Source organism: Eschrichtius robustus, chromosome 10 (assembly GCF_028021215.1).
Source record: "Eschrichtius robustus isolate mEscRob2 chromosome 10, mEscRob2.pri, whole genome shotgun sequence".
Classification (NCBI taxonomy): Eukaryota; Metazoa; Chordata; class Mammalia; order Artiodactyla; family Eschrichtiidae; genus Eschrichtius; species Eschrichtius robustus.
Window position 1 is genome coordinate 8378451 of NC_090833.1, and position 19148 is coordinate 8397598.

At 44.4% G+C, this 19148-nt stretch overlaps 3 protein-coding genes and 1 non-coding gene across 15 annotated transcripts in view; 2 read left to right on the forward strand and 2 right to left on the reverse strand.

Moving 5' to 3' along the window:
• The window catches only part of LRSAM1 (leucine rich repeat and sterile alpha motif containing 1), a 45870-nt gene extending 45569 nt beyond the window's left edge, over positions 1-301 (reverse strand). For 3 of the 5 annotated variants that reach the window (XM_068553844.1, XM_068553848.1, XM_068553845.1), the window contains exon 1: positions 112-301. The gene's annotated coding sequence lies outside the window, so the exon portion shown is untranslated. The remainder of the gene's footprint in view (positions 1-111) is intronic. The other 2 variants (XM_068553847.1, XM_068553846.1) reach the window with 2 other exon arrangements.
• On the forward strand, positions 218-12392 carry RPL12 (ribosomal protein L12). Of its 6 annotated transcripts, XR_011075250.1 has the most exons (9): positions 218-389; positions 947-1020; positions 2049-2147; positions 2455-2536; positions 3151-3237; positions 3579-3691; positions 4447-5522; positions 9518-9572; positions 9677-12392. XR_011075250.1 is itself a non-coding variant. In XM_068553852.1 (7 exons), the coding sequence occupies exons 1-7, from the start codon at positions 353-355 to the stop codon at positions 4480-4482; spliced, it is 528 nt and encodes a 175-aa protein (XP_068409953.1). In that variant the 5' UTR covers positions 218-352; the 3' UTR covers positions 4483-12392. The 6 variants fall into 6 exon arrangements, 2 of the variants coding, with proteins under 2 accessions (XP_068409953.1, XP_068409954.1); XR_011075247.1 differs by having other exon boundaries at positions 4447-9572; XR_011075248.1 differs by having other exon boundaries at positions 6746-12392.
• On the forward strand, positions 2929-3058 carry LOC137771057 (small nucleolar RNA SNORA65). The gene has a single exon (XR_011075276.1). It is a non-coding gene; the product is annotated as a small nucleolar RNA SNORA65 (small nucleolar RNA).
• Positions 5727-18618, reverse strand: ZNF79 (zinc finger protein 79). 3 transcript variants are annotated; one of them, XM_068553849.1, is made up of 5 exons: positions 18265-18618; positions 14139-14227; positions 12049-12175; positions 11407-11502; positions 5727-6907 (listed from the first exon to the last, which is right to left on the reverse strand). In XM_068553849.1, the coding sequence occupies exons 1-5, from the start codon at positions 18278-18280 to the stop codon at positions 5736-5738; spliced, it is 1500 nt and encodes a 499-aa protein (XP_068409950.1). In that variant the 5' UTR covers positions 18281-18618; the 3' UTR covers positions 5727-5735. The 3 variants fall into 3 exon arrangements, with proteins under 3 accessions (XP_068409950.1, XP_068409951.1, XP_068409952.1); XM_068553850.1 differs by lacking the exons at positions 12049-12175; positions 18265-18618 and having other exon boundaries at positions 14139-14217; XM_068553851.1 differs by lacking the exons at positions 11407-11502; positions 12049-12175; positions 14139-14227; positions 18265-18618 and adding an exon at positions 7971-8042.
• Between the last annotated feature and the right edge of the window lie 530 nt (positions 18619-19148).

A 19148-nucleotide genomic window follows, 5' to 3' on the forward strand; every position in this document is an offset into this window, starting at 1 on the left:
GGGAGAATGGGCAGCAACGGAGCCTGAGATCTCGGGAACAGCGCTCTGTTGTCTGCCTCCCCCGGGAGAACTGCCCCGAACCCCCCTTCAGAACCCCTAGCTACAGCTCACCGCGGTGCCTACTTCTCCAGCCTTCAGCCTTCGGTGCCTGCCCACAAGCAATATGGCGCCAAGGGCGTCGCTGCAAGATGGGGCGGAGACGGCAGTTCTCGCGAGAGCCGCACTTTCAGGCCTTTATCCAGCGCAAGTGCCCCATCTTCCGGTCTTTCGGCTTTCGGCTCGGAGGAGGCTCAGGTGCAACTTTCTTCGGTCGTCCCGAATCCGGGTTCATCCGACACCAGCCGCCTCCACCATGCCGCCTAAGTTCGACCCCAACGAGATCAAAGTCGGTGCGTGCTTTAGATGTGGCCGGGGCTTCGGGATGGAGCATCCCTCCCCGCGTTCCGTCCGGCTTGCGGCCTCCGCCGCAATTGCTTTTCCCACGGCGGGTTTTAGAACCGCTGCCCGCTAGAGGCTGGCCCTCTGGTGCTGCGTTCAGGGCGCTGTGTGTCCTGGCCGAGCCTGTTTCTGGGCCTCAGCTTCCCCACGTGTAGATGGGGGGCAGGACCGGACGACCTGTGGCGGCTTTGCAGCCCCCACCCTTAGGGTAAGGTTTGTCTCCGGGCGCGTCCCCCTAGGCTGCGTTGGCCGGCGGCCGGGGCTTCTTCCGCGCCGGCGCGGTGTGGGCCTCGGCAGCGGTAGCCAAGCGGAAGGCCGCTGTCCCACGTGGCGCTTGGAGCGGTCCACGCCTTGGGGGCAGGGGTGTCCTGCCTCGCTCCCCCCGAGGTTCTTGGGGCTGTTTTGAGAAGAGGCAGAAGGTGGTGTGTCCAGGCCCGCAAAGATGCGTTGGGAGGGCTGTGACTTGGGGGCTCCCCTTGCGGAGGCACTGATCCTTTCTTTCTCCCAGTGTACCTGAGGTGCACCGGTGGGGAAGTCGGTGCCACGTCTGCCCTGGCCCCCAAGATCGGCCCCCTGGGTCTGGTAAGTCATCCTTGTGGAGGGGCGCTTTTTGTTTGCGGAGAGCAGAGTTCGACTCTGGCTTGTGCAAACACGACTGTGTCTGAGGTGCCCCAGACAGTGAGCGATTGCCATCCCCGGCTAGGCCTGAACTGGCACTAGCCGTCACAAAAAGGTTGTATGTAAAGATGGAACCTGGTACCTTGAACCTGTAACTTTCCAGTGCCCCTTAGCTGCTGCTCTTAGTGTCCCTGAGGGACGGGATGGAGGAGGTTTTTGAAGTCAAGAGTGGCTTAGTGACACCGCATAGCCTACTTGGCCTGTTTCCTAGGGAGATGGGCATATGGCTGCTGGGAAGATAAAATGGGGTGTGACATGAAGATCTCGGTGAATGTTACAGTAGCTTGTATTAACAACTCTGCTCTGAACCTACTGGTTAACATGATTAGCTTTACCTAGGATCAGACTTACCTGCTTTTTCCTCCATTTTATACTGTTTACTGAACTTCCTTTTTCTTGAATATAATCAGGCCTTTATTCCTTGAGCAGTGGTCTCCTGTGTGAAAAGCTCTCCCGCCATGGTTTTGCTTAAGCAGTGTCCTCATTACTCTTCCTTGGCCCTTACCTCAGCTGGCACTCACTGGACATCTCTCTTGTTTAGGGAATTGTAAAGGGGCAAATGCCCGGACCTCATCCCCGCAGATTGACTAGGGTTGGTCAGACACAAGGACCTGGTGTCTTTTTAAAGAGGCCCCCGGTGATTCAAATGTAAAAGAGTTGAAAATTACCACATAGGTCCTTAGGAGAGGGTAGGTAGATAAGGGCCCTGGTCCCATTGTGGCCTTGAACCTGCAGTTTACAGCCCTGGACCAACTAAACCTGCAGCCTCTGTTTTCCAGTTTAGTATGGTGATAGCCATGCCTTGATTGGGCAGGCAAAGTTAAACGTGTTTCAAACAGCTTGCTTGTGCTGCCAAGTGAGAAGGACTGGGCAGATTTTCAGACTGCTTCGATGTAGGGCATGGTGTGATTATATACCTTTTATTTCTGCAGTCTCCAAAAAAAGTTGGTGATGACATCGCCAAGGCAACTGGTGATTGGAAGGGTCTGAGGATTACAGTGAAACTGACCATTCAGAACCGACAGGCCCAGGTACTTGGTTTGAGGGAGGGCAGAGGTAGGGATTCCTGGGAGGAAGGTTTTTTGCTGACATGGTCACCTGCCACTAGTGGTGAGGTAAGAGCAATTTTATCTGTGGGGAAGGCTTTTGAGACATTGGGTAAATCACTTATGTTTGCTGGGGTAGGACGTGTTTCAGGTTGTGAAAATTAACCTGAATGTACAGTAAATGCGGCATCTGGCCCATGGATTCTGAGAGCCAAGGTGCATGGTAGTATTGGCTGTTCTCATTGGAGGGTGGGGTAGGGTATGTTACTCCCACTGAGAATCTCTTCCGCAGATTGAGGTGGTACCTTCTGCCTCTGCCCTGATCATCAAAGCCCTCAAGGAACCGCCAAGAGACAGAAAGAAGCAGAAAAACAGTGAGTGGCTTTTTCCCTGGTAGTATGTGAGTGGTATTGTGTGCTCAGTGTTTGATACACAGCTGCACGTGCTCCCTTTAATGAAACCTAGGGATGGCACAGGTATTTGTTAAGCTGTTACAGAGCTAGGCACTGCCAAGAAGTGCCTTGTGGCTCTCCCCAATCCCTGGTGTGGAACAGATCCCACTCAACGCTTGCAGGAGGGACATGTTCAGGCAGGGTGAAGAAACTGAGAAAGATAACCAGTAATCAAGAAAGAGCAGCTTCCTAGCTGGATGACAGACCCTATGGACAGCTTTAATCAACCTCAGTCACTTCAGCGTGTTTTTTCTCCTCTTCAAAACAGTCCCTTGCACATAAGGTTAGCAAAGACTTGATTTTGTCCCTAGCCACCCGCCACTGCACCTGACCAGTTTTCTGTTGGCTGGTGCAATCCAGTGGTGAGCTGATACTAAACCCCAGCTTAGGAAACAGGGTTGTTCTTCATGTGGATGACTCTGTGCCGAAAGCATGGGAACAGGTTAGAAATGGATGAGGGAGAACTGACTGCTCTGCTCTGCTCTGCTCTGGCCTCAGGTGGTAACAAAGCTTTTGCTGTTTTTTATTTTCTGCAGTTAAGCACAGTGGAAACATCACTTTTGATGAGATTGTCAACATTGCCCGACAGATGCGGCATCGATCTTTAGCTAGAGAACTCTCTGGTAAGAACAGAACAGTATGAGGCCACCTTAATTGTCATGCAAGATGTATGCACTTAGTGGCATTTTCCCACTTAGAGGGGACTTTATTCTGTAAGACCTGAAATTGGGGTGTGGTGTCTTTCTGGGTTTGAAAGAATCTGGGTATCATAGGACCTGTGGACATTTTTGCATTCAGAGCTTTTAAATATATGGAGCTCTGAATTTTGGATTAGGGGAGCAGTGATAATTATCCCTGTATTCCATAAAATAGTTATTCCTCTCCTTGCCTGTATTTCCCCACTGGTATCTGAGGATTGTGAGGGACTGACAGGCCCTCTGATTCCACCTTTTCTTAATTATAGGAACCATTAAAGAGATCCTGGGGACCGCCCAGTCTGTGGGCTGCAATGTTGATGGCCGCCACCCTCATGACATCATAGATGACATCAACAGTGGTGCGGTGGAATGCCCAGCTGTAAGTGACTTATGCATTGATTTTCTTAAAATTAGGGTGAAAACTGGAGGGGAAGCTAATGTATTCCTGGGGAAAAGGTGGAAAATTCTAGAAGTGCTCAATAGTGGGGTTGGGAGATAAGGTTTTTTTGTCCTATTACTGAGAGGGTTTTTTTTTTTTTTCTTTTCCACAGAGTTAAGAACTGCAAAGAAAAATAATAAAGAGTTATTTGACAACCAGTGGACTTTTTGATGTGGCCTCTTCCTTGGGGGAGCCTAGGCTTTGTGGTCAAATGGTGGTCATTGAGGCCAGGGTGACAGAATCTGGGGATGAAGCAGCAATCTGTGGACAACAGATTTCTGTCCTGTATGGGACTAGCTCAGAAAATACCTAGAAAGGAAGTCTGCTTTTTGGAGACATATTCATGGAGCTCCTCAAGAAAAAGTTCTTGGTCAGAAAGAAAACTTGGGGAGCTAAACATAATAAACACACAGGGAAGGAGCTCTTCATCCCAAACCAATTTAATCATTTGGTGGGTTCTGGGCCCAGGGCCCATGATTCAAGGCTTTGCTCTCCATTCCAGTGTACAGCTGTGGTTCAGAACCACTGATGGGACAACCAAAGAACCTGACCTTTATGAGTCCTCTTCTGTAGTTAGCAGCTCCTAGCCCTACCCTGGTTTGCTTTAAACCAGTAACAGACTATTTTCTAATGAATGCTTTCACCTTTCCTAAGCCTCTCTCCCATGTCTTTTCTTTATTTCTGTTCCTTTTCAGTTTCTAGAGCTCCTCACTCACTTTCACCTTATTTGATATGCAATGGATGAACCTCAAGCACCTGGACACTGAGACAAAGCTACCCCTGAGCAGCCTGAAGTACCACCTGGAAGGGGCTTCTGGGCACTAGCCTAAAGGGAGTTGGGAATGACAGCGCCAAGAACTTCGTTTCCCTGCCATTAGTCACTTGGCTGTCCCATTTGGTTTTTAATCACAGGTGCAAGCAGGGGTGGAAAACTGCTTTAGTGGAAAGGACTGCCCGAGATCGCTGGAGTGAGGAACATTCCAGGACATGTGGCAAGTCAGCAAGGAATCAAAGCTAGAGGCCTTGGGTGATGGCTGAGGGTACAACCAGCTTACCTTACAGTAGACCAGTAATGGGGCGTCTCAAATCAGGCTTACCTAATCAAAAACCAAGTAAGCTCACAGCAGTTTATAAGTGCTGAGATGAGATCTACACCAGTGGGGTGCAAGGGAGAAAGGAAGCAGGCCAACAGGCTAAGGAGCTTGATTTAAAAGATACTCAGCTGTCAGGAAGAGGGGAAAGTAAAAATGACTCGCCTGCCTCTGAGCCAGGGAAAGCATGGCTGCCGTCACGTTGCCCCAGTTTTGTTAGCCTTCCCTCCCTTAGGAACTCCGTTTAAAGGTACGTGCCTTGCTGAGGGATTTCATTAGCTTCTTCCTGCACCCTCAACCTCACTGTCCTTCCTCAGTCTTTTCTTGACAGCAGTAACTAGAATAGAGCACTTGAGCAGCTCAGAAAGTGCAGGTTGTGTGCAGCTGTGTCTAGATTCAGCATCCCTCCCCCAGCCCCATTCTAGTAACAGTTGGCTCTAGAATCCCCCTTCCTCACTTGAATTCACTCCCCCAAATCTTAAACCTCAGTGGCCCCACTATGGGGAATACTCATTCCCGGCTAATGTTCTTGATTCTCTTGTTGCAACAGCCCTCACTCAAGCAGAGACTACTACGACCAGACCACTGCCAAAATACCTGACCTTTTAAGTGGGAACCAAGTCTTTCACTCATTCTTCATAAATCAACGTTTCTGGAGTGTTTTTTCCACTGAATTAAAGGTAAATCTTTAAAACAGTGTAATTGGAGTTGGGTTGTCTTAAGATGTTGAGAAAGAAGAGAGCACCTGAGACCTTCCAGATGCAACATGTAAAATAGTGACTATTTATTAAAGGTGCTTTTGCATATGGCTCTGGGCTAGACTTAAAGTCAGATGTCCCCAGATGCCTTCAAATTACCTGTCAGGTCCCCATCCACTTTGGTTATGTTCCCAGTTACTCTCCAGCATGGAGTCTCTGATGTCTAATGAAAGCTGAACTACACCTGAAGGCCTTCCCACACTCACTACATTCGTAAGGTTTCACACCAGTGTGAATTTTCTGATGCTGACTAAGGGATGAGCTCTGGTTAAATGCCTTTCCACACTCATTGCACTCATAGGGTTTTTCTCCTGTGTGAATTACATGATGTCGAATAAGGGCTGAGCTCTCACTGAAGAATTTTCCACATTCATTACATTTATAAGGCTTCTCCCCAGTGTGGGTCTTTTGGTGGATTATAAGGTTTGTGCTTTGGCTGAAGGCCTTCCCGCACTCACTGCACTTGTAGGGTTTCTCTCCAGTGTGAGTCCTCTGGTGGTTTGTGAGGTTTGCACTCTGGCTGAAGGCCTTCCCACATGCATTACATTTGTAGGGTTTCTCCCCTGTATGGATTCTCTGGTGCTGAATAAATGCTGCACAGTAGCTGAAGGCCTTCCCGCATTCGCTGCACTTGTAGGGCTTCTCCCCTGTATGAGTCCTCTGGTGGTTTGTAAGATTTGCACTGTGGCGGAAGGCCTTCCCACAGTCGCTGCATTCGTAAGGCTTCTCTCCAGTGTGAATTCTCTGATGCTGAACAAGGGCTGAACAGTCACTGAAGGCTTTCTCACACTCACTACATTTGTAGGGCTTTTCTCCAGTATGAGTTCGCTGGTGTTTTGTAAGGTTTGCATTCTGGCTGAAGGCTCTTCCACATTCACTGCATTTATAAGGTTTCTCTCCGGTGTGAATCCTCTGGTGCTGAACAAGAGATGAGCTCTGGCTGAAGGCCTTCCTGCATTCATTGCACTCATATGGCTTCTCCCCAGTGTGGCTCTTCTGGTGCTGAGAAAGGGAAGAACAGTAACTGAAGGCTTTGCCACATTCATTACATATGTACGGCTTCGCTCTGTGAGGTTTAATTATATCTGAATTCTTCCTGAAACTCTCTGTGTGTGTTTCACGTTTACGGGGTCTCACTTCTGTAGGAACTCTCTGCTGTGGAGAAAGAACTGGTCTCAGATTGAAGCTCTTCCCCAGTTCACTGTTCCTGTGATCTGACTCCCCAGAGGGCATCTCTACACTTGGGTCTTGGAATGATTCTTCAGAAATGTCTTGTTCAGGTGGTGATTCAGATACAATCTTCCAATCTGAAGAATATTTACAAAAGCAATTTTAAAGATTCTTTTGGTGAAAGAAAAGATACCGAAAGACAAAAGGCTGAAGGAGTCTGGCTGAGCTCTTATGTAGGACAGGTTCGATGCTTCCACCCCCTTTCACCCAGGATGCTTCTGTTCTAAACCACAATGACCAGAAAGTTTTTCAGAGACATGAGCACTCTTTGCTCCCTTTCCTAAACAGCAGAAGTTTATCCTGAACCTGCCTCAGATGCACTCCTCTCCTTTCTTTCTGACACTCCTCTCCTGTGCTTTTGCCAAGTACTGGGTTGTCTTAAGCTGTCTTCTTAGTCACAATTCTCAGTGTGGTTTTGGGCAACCTGCTATTACCAGGTTTGAACAATTCACTTAAAAAAGCTGATGACTGATGCCAGCAGGATCAATGTTTTCACCTATCAAATCAGCAAGATTTTTTAAAAAATGGTTAATTCTAGAGTGTTGGTAAGAGTGCAGCATTTGGCATATCTCACACACTGGTGCGGCTGCATAAATGGACAGGCTTTCTGGAGAGTAATCTGGCTGCATGTGTCAAGGGTCTTTAAAATGCTGACATAGAATTCCACTTCACTTGCATTGATATCATTTGTCGTCAACACTGCATCATTTGTCAAATGAAAAGCAAATACCTAAATGTTTAATAACAAGGAATGACTATAGTATAGCCAATCAAGGGACACTGTTCAGCAGTTATAAGTCATGTTTGAAATCTGTACATTATAATTCCTTTTGTAGAAAGGTATTAATTGAAAAAACACTGGCAAGTTATACAATGTGAAGATAAGCTGTGTTGTCTTTGGGCTGTGGGATTAGGCAGGGGTAGTTTTTATTTTCTTCAATGCTTATCTGTATTTTCTAATGTTCTCCAGTGACTATTATTTTTATAATAAAAGTTATAAAAACCTTGCTTTCAAGGACTATGCAGTGATAAAAATAAACAACATGCTGTTAGGTGAAAGAAGGAATATGTAAAATTACATACTGTTATCTTAATTTTAGAAAACGCTGCTTTTTGTAATACGAAGATTGAAGGTAATACCTCTGTGTGGTGGGATGATAGGAGATCTTGATTTTCTTTTTTATTCTTTTCTAAACTTTAAATGAACTTATGTTATTTTTATTAGAAAAAAAGTTACTTTAAAAAGAATAACATTGCTTTTATAATATGGATGGGGGTGGGTGATATTTTTAAAAAGAGTTACTGATTCTTAATCCCCTTTGGGACCTCATTCATTTTAAGAGAAAACAAAGTGTGAATTAATGTATAATATTTGCAAAGTATTAAAACTAAGTGAACCCAATGGTCCCAGACGGCTCTCTCTGTCTCCTTCATAGAGGCTTATAGCTAAGGGAATGAAGTTTTAGGGAAGGCTACGGAGCTTCTTTTCACAAGGGTCAATTTTCCTGAAAAGATTCTTCCCGTTTCTGCCTTATTTAGGAAAACAGCAGGTTAGTTTTAGGTATGCTTTATTTGAATTTCTATACAGAATCTTGACCCAGACTGCCTAGGTTCAAATCTGGGTTCAACCTCTTACTAGCTGTGTGACTCTGGGCAAATTACTATGCCTTGGATTTATTATTTGTGAATGTAGCTCTCTTACAGAATTATTATGAGGACTAAATGAGCTAAAACACAAAGGACCCAGAACGATACCTGAGGAATAGCAAGTGTTATATGAGTGCTTGTTATTATCTAGGACCTTTTCCTTGTAAATCATATTAAATGGTTTCCCATTAAGCAGGTTTCCCTCTAAGTTGCACGTGCATTCGAAGCCCAGTCTACTAAGAGCACCGAAGTCCCTGTTTCGGGTTGAGGGTATCTCTATGTTACTTGGTATTTGGTCTTACAGCTCTCAAAAACTGACCATCTATCTGAGTAAAAGATGGAAAGGAGAAGAAAAGTGACAACAAAAGAAGCAGTGGGAGAAAGGAGCAATTAAGAAGACTATGTGGGGAATTCCCTGGTGGTCCAGTGGTTAGGACTCCACGCTTCCATTGCAGGGGGCATGGGTGCTGGCTCCTGTATAAGACGGTCTAATATTCGAAACTGAATATACCCAAAACAGAACCACTGATTTTCCCTTTCAAGCCAGTGTCTTTGTCAACCTTCCCATTCACCCAACTGCTCAGGCCAGGGTCATCCTTAATGTCTCTTTCCCTCACATCCAGTCCACTAGCAAGTCGTGTTGGCTTTAACACCCAAGTATGTCCTGAATCCTCCTCCTCAGCAGCCACCATCCTCTCACTGGAATGTCCTAACTGATCTCCCTGCTTCTAGTCTTGAACACTGACAGTCTAGTCTCCACACATGTTATCTTTTCAAACACAAATATTATCCCTTCCTGCTCAAAACCCTCAATGGCTTCCTATCTTCCTATTTGAATAAAACCTGAACACCTTCCATGGCCTCTAAGCCTTACATGATCTACCCCCTGCCCAGCACCCTCCCTCTTGTTTACTGAGTCCGAGGCTCTTCTCTTCCTAACACAAGTCAAACTTATTCCCAACTCAAAGCCTCAACACGTGGTGTGGCCCAGAATGTTCCTCCTCCGGATACTTACACGCTGGCTCATTCTTTTCCTTCAGATCTCAGCTCCAGTGTCACCTCCTCGAAGTGGTCTTCCCTGTTCCTCCGATCTAGGTGAGCCCCCACCCCACCCGTATTCCCCTTTCTTACAGTACTCATCACCATCCAATATTGTATTGGTTATTTTGTTTACTCGCTTTATTTATGTTCCTCACTAGGATGTAAGCAGGGACTACATCTTGTTCTCTGTTGCACCTCCAGTAGCTGAAACAACGCCAGGCATGTACCAAGCAGTGAGGCAAAGGCAGGTCGAAGACCTGGATCTGTCTTTCACTGTGGGAGGGGTGGGATGGAATAATAGCTCTGAAACCAGCCCAGGAGGCACAGCGATGCCCAGGATGCTCGGTGGGTCTCAGAGCAGAGGTGCAACATCGCAGGAGCAGTGTTTTAGTTACTCTAATAGCCAGATTTAAAACTTTCCTCCAGCTACTTCACTATTACAGAATTAATACCGCCCTACATTGTCGACAACTTTTTTTCGTATATATTAGTTTGTCAAAGAGTAAGACAGGTTTTGTTATCGACATTTTTTCAGATATAGAAACAGACGACCACAATTTAGTGGTTTACTCTGAATCCATGTAGTTAATACGTAGCAAGCCAGGACCTGGATGCGTCTTTCATGGGTCCACATCCGAAGTTGCTTCCACACTAACACTCTACACTAATACCTCAGGGCACAGATCCTTTGTGGTAACACCTTTTCCCAACTTCTGTTTCTAGTGACACGGTGATTTGAATCTTTTCCAGTAACCTTTATAGGATCCTGAACCCCTCTGAGACTGTGATGAAATCTTTTCCCAGAAAGATGCAGTTATTGCCACAAAACACTGTATTCAATTCCCGAAGTTCCACACAGGGTTCTCTGGATTCAGGTTAAAAGGTCCTGCATAACAAGTATGCTGTGCTGGGAAGCAGGGGGTTTGGGAGAAGGAAGCAGCAGGCAGTGAGGCTCCCTGTAAAGGGAAGTATTTCAGCAAGTGTGAGTGGTGCCTGGAGTTACAAGGGCTGAGGTGACATGTGATAGGCTGCTTAGAAAGAGGATAAAATGGGAAGAAGAGAGTTCAGATGAACCATGCACAAAGTAAGCCAGAGGCTTTGTTTTCATTGTCCTACAGCAACCATAAAAGATATAAAGCATTAGACCACATTTAGAAAAATTTAAAATTTTGTCGCTTTAAAGTTGTTAAGTTCATTGTACCTCTGATGCTTTGTTTCAAAATATCAGAAGTGGCTGGAACCACAGGCCCTGCCAGAGGTCAGACATTTGCAAGGGCTGAAATATGAAGGCGGGGGTGGAGTAAGCAGCCTTAGATGAGTAGCAAGAGATAAAGGCAGAAACTTTGGTTTCCCTTGCTCTTGTTTTCCCTGAGTTTCTTCGTGTCAGCCCTTCAGAAAATTCCGGCATGGCCACGAAGAGGGAGAGAAGGGGTGTGGGTGCAGGATCCAATAAAGGGTTAGTCAGAGAGGGGAGTAGCAGTAGGTGTCACAGCTGAAGCATGGCTAAAGGTGGGTACTTGAGATGCTCAGTGAGGTGAACCCGAAGCAGGGAACGTGCTAGGCCAGCAGAGATGACTCATTTCCCAGAGGCCAGCAACACCACCAGTGCTCCCAAATGCCTCCCAGCCTGGGGACACTGAGTAGACAGGCGTGGAATAGAGGGCTTTGGAGTCTGACTGATGTTGCTTCAAACCCCAGCCTCGCCGCTGTCTAGCTGTGAGGCTCTGAACCAGCGAGTTAGCCTCTCTCAGCTTTGGTTTCCTCATCTATAAAACGGGGATAATAATATTTACCTCACCGGTTGTTAGAATACTCAAATGCGCTAACGCATGTTTCAAAGGGGCTTTTGCTCCCGAGACTCTGACTGGCTCAGTGCTTGCTCACATACCTGGACAGGTACTCCTGAGGCCTCCTCTCTCCAGCATCCATGAACCTTCCCTTTGTTCCAACTGGGAGTTCATACCAGGCTGGGAGACTGGAAGTCCTATTTAAGGGGGGGAAAAAAGTGGGGTTTAGAGATCTGTACTAAGTATAAATAGCCTCCCAGAACTGAGGGCAGTGGAAACAGGTCGGTCATTTCATTCATTCAATAAATATTTATTGAGCACTGACTTGGTACCAGGCACTAGGGGACACAGCAGTAAATAAGATAGATATGGTGCCAAGGTCTTAGTAGAGCATTTCTGAAAAGAGCTAAAGTAACAGCCTCAAGGAGGGGTCAAGCCAGGGAGCTAAGCAAGCCCATAAAGCCAGCTACTTAAGAAGATGGGAACTTAGTGACTATGGAGGAACTGGCCTGAAGGCTACCCCACCCTTCCTGGGAAATAAGAAAATGGGGAGGTGCAGCCTCGAGGGGAACAAAATGAAACTGCCTATTCGCCAAACCAGAACGCAGAGATCTTTCACTAGGGAACGAGGAGGAACAAACACTATCCCTCTGGTGCAGCGGAGCCACTCAGGATCACTCGACACTGGGAAGTAAAACATTTTCAGAACTGAACAAATTCTGCATTTTAAATGGTTTCCTTACCCAGTAGGACCAGGTTTCTGGACTTTTCTGGCATCCCTTCCTTGAACCTGTCCCTCGGAGTAGGGGCCAACTGCCTCCATCCCTTCTGGGTAAAAGCTACAGTCACACTGCTGAAAGGTGTGGATCCCTGAAACAACAAGCATATTCCTTCTTGCCCAGTGGCCTTAGAATATGAGGGAGTGGGCAGGTTGGCAGCTCTGGGTGTGCTGGTTAGCGGGCCTACAAAGGGTCTTTGAAAGGACTCAGGGTAGTTCCAGAAAAGTATTTATTGATCACTTCTTATGTGCCTAACACTATATTGGATATTGACGCACAAAAATAAATAAAATACAGTCTCTCTTGTCTTCACATGTTTATAATTCTAGTAGACTTTATACATAAATAGAAGAAACTATGTATATATATGAGCAGTAATTGGGCAGAACTAACAGGTGCTTGGGAATTAAAAGCGCCAATATAGAAAAAACAAAATTAGAATGTGTTGAGTTTATGCAACAAGGAATCAGCTGCAAATTAGCAAAGAAATGTGAATGATTAATGTTTTCAGAACATTTAATAAATATTCCTGCTTACTCAGACATCACACAGTACAGCAGGAGAGCCAGCACGTATGCAACCACCTGTAATAATGTGTCAAAGAGATGGACAGATTAGTTGCTAGGATAACAGAGGAGGAATCATAGATGGAGGGCAACCTGGCCTTCAAGGAGCAAGTTCCTCAGATGGAGAAAGAGAAGGATGTCCACAGCGACGGAGGCATCAGGAGCAAAGGCACGGAGGCAAGAGAGTCTTTGCCTATTTTCAGCTTAGGAAATGGTACCTCCAGTCACCTAATTGGCCATGTCAGACAACTGGGTGCTATCTTCCCCTTTCTTGCAGCTCCCCACATGTCAACTGCATATTCATTCTTCCTCCTCAATATCATGAGAATTCATGCATTTCTCTCCATGCCCCTGCCACTACCTTGCTTTAAGCCACCATCGTTTCCCAAATCATAACTCGTCTCCTGATTTCTAATTTTACCTGTCCTTCCAATACATCCTTCACACTGAGAAATGCACTAAACGGGACAAAGAGGGTCATTTTTAAAAACGATGGAATATTTAAAACATTTGGGTCATTTTATAATGAGAGTAAAATCCATTATGAAGATATAAGGGTCATGAACCAAATAACAAATATATAATTCATAAAGAAAAAACTGTAGGAAGTACACGGAGAAATTTAAAATATAGCTATGAGAGATGTTAAACAACTTAGTTGTTGACAGAGTTAATACAAAATAAACAAAAAAATAAAGGTATGGAAGAAATGAGTAATTTAATAAGGTTGAGCCGTAAACCCTACAGCTGCAATCACACTATACCTGGATGTTTTGTGTGGAGAAGAGACACAAACTTTGCCTGCATGGAGCACAGACCAGCTAAATGTGCAGACATGAAACCAAAGTCACAATTTTGGCATATCTAAAAAAATAAAGACCCACCACCAAAAATTTTCAATATATATGAACAAAATAGGAAGAAAATGAATTAGGGGATTCAACTCAAGAGATTTTGAAAAAATGAATTTTAAAATAAATCTAAGGAAAGCGGAAGCAAAAAAACTAATACAGAAAATTTTGTTACTAAAGAGTAGAACTGATGAGGAAATCCAAGAGCAGGCTTTCTAAAAATGAAAACAGACCAATTCCTAGTCTAGTCAAGGAAAAGAAAGGGAGAAGACAGTTCTTATCCTCATAGAAGGACTATGAAATGGAATTTATTGGAAATAATTCCGTAGAATACTCAATGAAATGGGGGAAATATTAATCAAATTCTACTAAGTGTAAATAAAAAGAAGGTTACAAATCGGGACAAACCCATTTGGGGAAAACAGAAAAAAAAGAATATGACTAAAAGAACACAAATCAAAATGTTAAGTGTTATTTCTTTGTAGGATTAAGTGTAATTTTGGGGGGGTATGTTGTCTATATTTTTCAGGTTTTCTACAAAGAACATGAATTCCTTTTGTAGTTAAAAACCAAAAACACCCTTAATATTAAAGAAAAAAAAAAAGAGGCTGCCTTTCAGAGTAAATTTCCAACTTACTTGGGACCCAGCTGTGAGCAGACCACCTGCCATTCCTTCCTCTTCTGTGCCTTCCTCCTGGGGAAGGGCAGGATCTGGAGAAGGTGGCTCTGGAGGAAAGAAAGAAAGCAATGAGGCATAAAAGTTTGCAGCTCACCAAGCTAGAAAGTCTCAAATTCTCACTCTGAAGAGAGTGTTCAAATGACATTATAGGTCCCAGGGCTCACTGAGGCTGAATTTGCAGACCTGCAATGGGATATAAATTTTCCAATTTCCCTTCCTACCTCAGAAGTTCCATCAATTCACTCAAACATAGGGAGGCATTAGAGTGTAACAGACTCTCAAGTATTCCAGATCTACCACTTACCAGCAGTGTACAAATCATGTAACCTCTAAGTCTCATTTTTCTCATCTGTAAAATGAGGATAATATCCCATGTAAAGTTGCTGTGAAGATTTAAATGCAGACAAAGCAGTTGACACAATGCCTAGCATGTAAATATACAGCTTACAACTATTACCAATTAAGTTCCTTGGAGAAAGTGGCTCTGCAAATTTAAGACATTTGCTTAATCAAAAGAAGAGGTAATGACCAAGTGGGAGTCATCCCAGAAATGCAAGGTTGGTTCAACAAATGAAAATCAATCTGTATAATACACTATATTAATACAAAGGGAAAAAAAAAACATATGATCATCTCAGTGAACACCAAGAAGTCCATTTTACAGAATCTGATACCTTTCATGATAAAACACATCCAATAAACTAGGAACAGAAGGGAACTTCCTCAACTTGATAAGAGGCATTTACAAAAAACCCAGCGCTAAAGACTGATACTTTCCCCCTAAGATCAGGAACAAGACAAGGATGTCTGCTTTTGCCACCTCTATTCAGTATTATACTGGAAGTTCTAGCCAGAGCAATTAGGCAAAAAGAAGCAAACAAACAAACCAAAGGCATACAGATTGGAAAGGAAGAATTTAAACTACCTGTATTTGTGAATGGCATGATTTTGTATACAGAAAATCCTAAGGAATCCACAGAAAACTATCACAGCTAAACAAGTTCAGCAAGGTTGCAGGATACAACATGAATATACAATAAAAAAACAACTCAATTAAAAATGGGCAAAGGATTGAATAAACAGTTCTCCAACTGTATTTCTATACACTAGCAATGAACAATCCAAAAATGAAATTTTAAATTCCATTTACAAGAGCATTAAAAGAACAAAACACCTAGGAATAAATTAAAAAGAAGTGCAAGAGTTTGATTACTGATGTTATAAGCAAAAAAGTATAAATAACATAGGTAGGATACTTATTTTGGTATGGATTAATTTACTTCACTTTCTTAGCCATATCTACCTCTAATCTCTTGTCACTAGTATTCTTCTTAAAGTTGTTTTTTCAAAATGTTATCATTTTTTAATTTTTAAAATTAAATTTCACACATCATCTTCAACAATGCATTTTTTAAAAAATTATTTATTTATTTATTTATTTATTTATTTATGGCTGTGTTGGGTCCTCGTTTCTGTGCGAGGGCTTTCTCTAGTTGCGGCAAGTGGGGGCCACTCTTCATCACGGTGCGCGGGCCCCTCACTATCGCGGCCTCTCTTGTTGCAGAGCACAGGCTCCAGATGCGCAGGCTCAGTAATTGTGGCTCACGGGCCTAGTTGCTCCGCAGCATGTGGGATCTTCCCAGACCAGGGCTCGAACCCGTGTCCCCTGCATTGGCAGGCAGATTCTCAACCACTGCACCACCAGGGAAGCCCAACACTGCATTTTATGTGTAATAGATTTAAAATTGTTGACACCTCCAGTTGACCTTTCTCTGTAGACCAAAAGTCTTTAATTGAGAAAATCATTCCCTACAGACACTGAAGTATCTGTTAAGCTCAGAGCAATTTCTCATAAATGGATGTTATTGTCAATCCAAATTCTTTGTTTTTTAATGTGTAAATATTTCAGAACAAATATTTTTATGGATACTGTTACTGTTACTTTTGCTTCCATTTAGATACTTTTCTTTAATAAAACATCATCAAATCTCAAAAAAAAAAGAAAAAAAGAAGTGCAAGACATTACATTGAAAATTACCAACAACAGTAATTAAAATAGTGTGGAACTGATATAAGGATAGACATATAGATCGATGGAGAAGAACTGAGGATCCAGAAATAAATCCATACATTCATGGACAACTGATTTTCAACAAGAGTGCCAAGAAATTAAATTTCTTTTCAAAAAAATAGAGATGGGACAACTGGATATCTACATGCAAAAGAATGAAGCTGGACTCCTACCTCACACCATATATAAAAACCCAAAATGGATCAAAGACCTAAATGTAAAAGCTAAAACTTCTAGAGGAAAATACAGATATAAATCTTTATGACCTCTGATTAGGCAATGGGTTTCTTAGACATGATATCAAAAGCACAAGCAACAAAAGGAAAGCTAAACTGGATTTCATAAAAATTAAAAACTCTGTGCTTTAAAGGACACTGTCAAGAAAGTGAAAAGATCTGCAAATCATATATAAGGGTCTAGTATCCAAAATATAAAAAGAATTCTTTATATTAAAAACTCAACAAAGAAAGACAAATAACCCAACTTAAAAATGGGCAATGGATTTGAATAGGTATTTCTCTAAAGTAAGATACAAACAGCTATTAAGTATATGAAAAGATGCTCAACATCATCAGTCATTGGAGAAATGCATATCAAACCATTATGAGATACCACTTCACACCAAGATGGCTAAAATTAAAAAGATGGGGAAAAAAACAAGTGTTGATGAGTATGTAGAGAAACTGAAATCCTCATACATTGCTACTGGGAATGTAAAATGGTGCAGCCACTGTGGAAAACAGTCTGGCAGTTCATCAGAAAGTTAAACAGAGTTACCAAAGTTACCAGAGTTAAACAATAATTCCTCCCCTAAGTATAAACCCTAGAAAAATGAAAACACATCCACACAAAAACTTGTGCATGCATGTTTACAGCATTATTCATAATAGCCCAAAATGGAAACCACCCAAATGTCCAACAACTGAGGAACAGATAAATAAAACATGGTATAATCCACGTAATGGAATATTATTCAGCCATAAAACGTAGATTCCTTCATGTTACAACATGGATGAACCTTGAAACGTTAGGCTAAGTGAAAGAAGCCAGACACATATATTGTGTGATTCTATTTTCAGGAAGTGTCCAGAATAGGCAAATTCATGAGGACAGAAAGTACTGAATAGATTAATGGTTGCCAGGAACTAGGAGGAAGGGAAAATGTGGAGTAATACCAGTTTCTCTTTGGGGTGATGAAAATGTTCTGGAATTAAATAATGGTGACGGACTTCCCCGGTGGTCTAGTGGTTAAGACCCATGCAGGGGTCATGGGTTGGATCCCTGGTTGGGGAACTAAGATCTCGCATGCCGCACGACGCAGCCAAAAAAAAAAAAAAAAAAAAAAAAAAAGGTGATGGTTGCGTAACTTTGTGAATATAATAAAAGCTACTGAATTGTACACTTTAAAAGTGAATGCATGTAAATTATATCTCAGTTAAAAAAGGTGCTTTCAAAAGCGTCATTTTATTTGATGCTTACAGTTCTTAGAGGTGAACGAGGTAGTTAACGTTATTTTACCTTTTCCTCCATGAAGAAACACAGGCTAAGAGAGCTGGCTGGTACCCCAGAGCTTAAACAGGAATCCTAGCCTTCTGATTCTAAATCTCCAGTATCCTCCACGATTTCCCAATCCCACTGGGTTGAACCCATCCTCAATATGAGGTGAAGCCAACAGGCTCCCATTCCGAACATCCCTGATGCTTCAAGAGGGCTGGAAGATCAGAAGCAATAGAGGAGGCCCTGAGTAAGTCCCATTTTCCTTCCCAGGGCCCATTTCTCTCTACTTTCTAATGCCACGGGTCCATCAACAGATCGGAGTAAGGGACAGGACACTCAGAGATGATCCAGGGCTGAGCTCCTCAAACTTTTCTGACTCCGGAATTCTTTATTCCACAAAAAGGATCGTCCCCCAACCACTTGTGGAAAGGATGACCGCCGAGTTCTGATCCGGGTCACACAGCACTGTTAGCGGACAAGCTGGAAGCCACAAACCGCTCCACCAGTCCGTCTCACCTCCTTCCTCCAGCATTTGGGTCCCACGTCGCGCCACCGCCTCCCAGCAGTTCTCTGAGCGTCAGCGTCGCTTCACTGCAGCCCCAGCCCCGCTCTGGGCTCTTCTCTCAGGCCTCTCCCCTTAAAGGCTGGGTCTGAGCCTGCGGTGTTGAGCCCGGTCCGGCCTGTCCAGCCGGGTCTTTCACTGTCACCCCAGCCACAGCCAGGCCTCGGCTGGGGAGCCCGTGGCGCACCTGCCTCGGTCTCAAGCAGAACACCACGTGAAAAAGCCGCTACCAGCTTCGCGAGAAAGCTCCCGGCTCCCGCCTCCGGCGCGAGCTCAGAAACTGCGGTCGCAGGCCCGCCTCTCGCTCCAAAGGGGACGCGCCTGAATAGCGCTACTTCCGGTCATGCGCACATGCCTCCCTGCCACACCGGACTCCATTTCCCAGAAATCTCCCGGGCTCGTTACTGGCCAAAGCCTTTTTTTGTCTCTCGGTGCCAGGTTGTGACCCGCACACCCTCGTGGGCCGTATTTCCCAGCGAGGCTTCCGCCTGTTCTTGCTCCCAGAATCTATTTCCCATCACGCTTTGTTGCACATGCCTTTCAGGTCCACCGAATCCAATGACTGGGGCCTCTTGGACAGGAAGCGACTTGGCCGCGAAGGCTCACGGGAGCGGTGCTTTAAGCGCAGGCGCAGACCTGCACTAGGTCTAGGCGCCTGGTGTCTCCTCGGGTTTGATGTTCCCTGGGCCCGGCTCCACGAGGTCCTCTCCCTCATCATTCAGCTCAGGGCCCAACCCCAGCCACCTTCACGGTCCTTTTGCGCCCTTCTGAGAGTTTCGGAGGGGTAAAGGAAGTGAGGGCCCCTCAGTGTGAACGGGGCAGCCGCGGGTTGGTCTGG

What these genes read in the sequence shown, in the direction of transcription:
- RPL12 (XM_068553852.1), top strand. Translation starts at nt 353, where the DNA reads ATGCCGCCTAAGTTCGACCCCAACGAGATCAAAGTCG. An exon ending in CCCCAACGAGATCAAAGTCG is followed by an intron (nt 390 to 946) that starts GTGCGTGCTTTA and finishes TCTTTCTCCCAG; the next exon opens with TGTACCTGAGGTGCACCGGT. An exon ending in CAGAAAGAAGCAGAAAAACA is followed by an intron (nt 2,537 to 3,150) that starts GTGAGTGGCTTT and finishes TATTTTCTGCAG; the next exon opens with TTAAGCACAGTGGAAACATC.
- ZNF79 (XM_068553849.1), bottom strand. An exon ending in TGCTCACAGCTGGGTCCCAA is followed by an intron (nt 12,176 to 14,138) that starts GTAAGTTGGAAA and finishes TTGTTGTTTCAG; the next exon opens with GGATCCACACCTTTCAGCAG. An exon ending in CAGAAACCTGGTCCTACTGG is followed by an intron (nt 11,503 to 12,048) that starts GTAAGGAAACCA and finishes CCCCTTAAATAG; the next exon opens with GACTTCCAGTCTCCCAGCCT.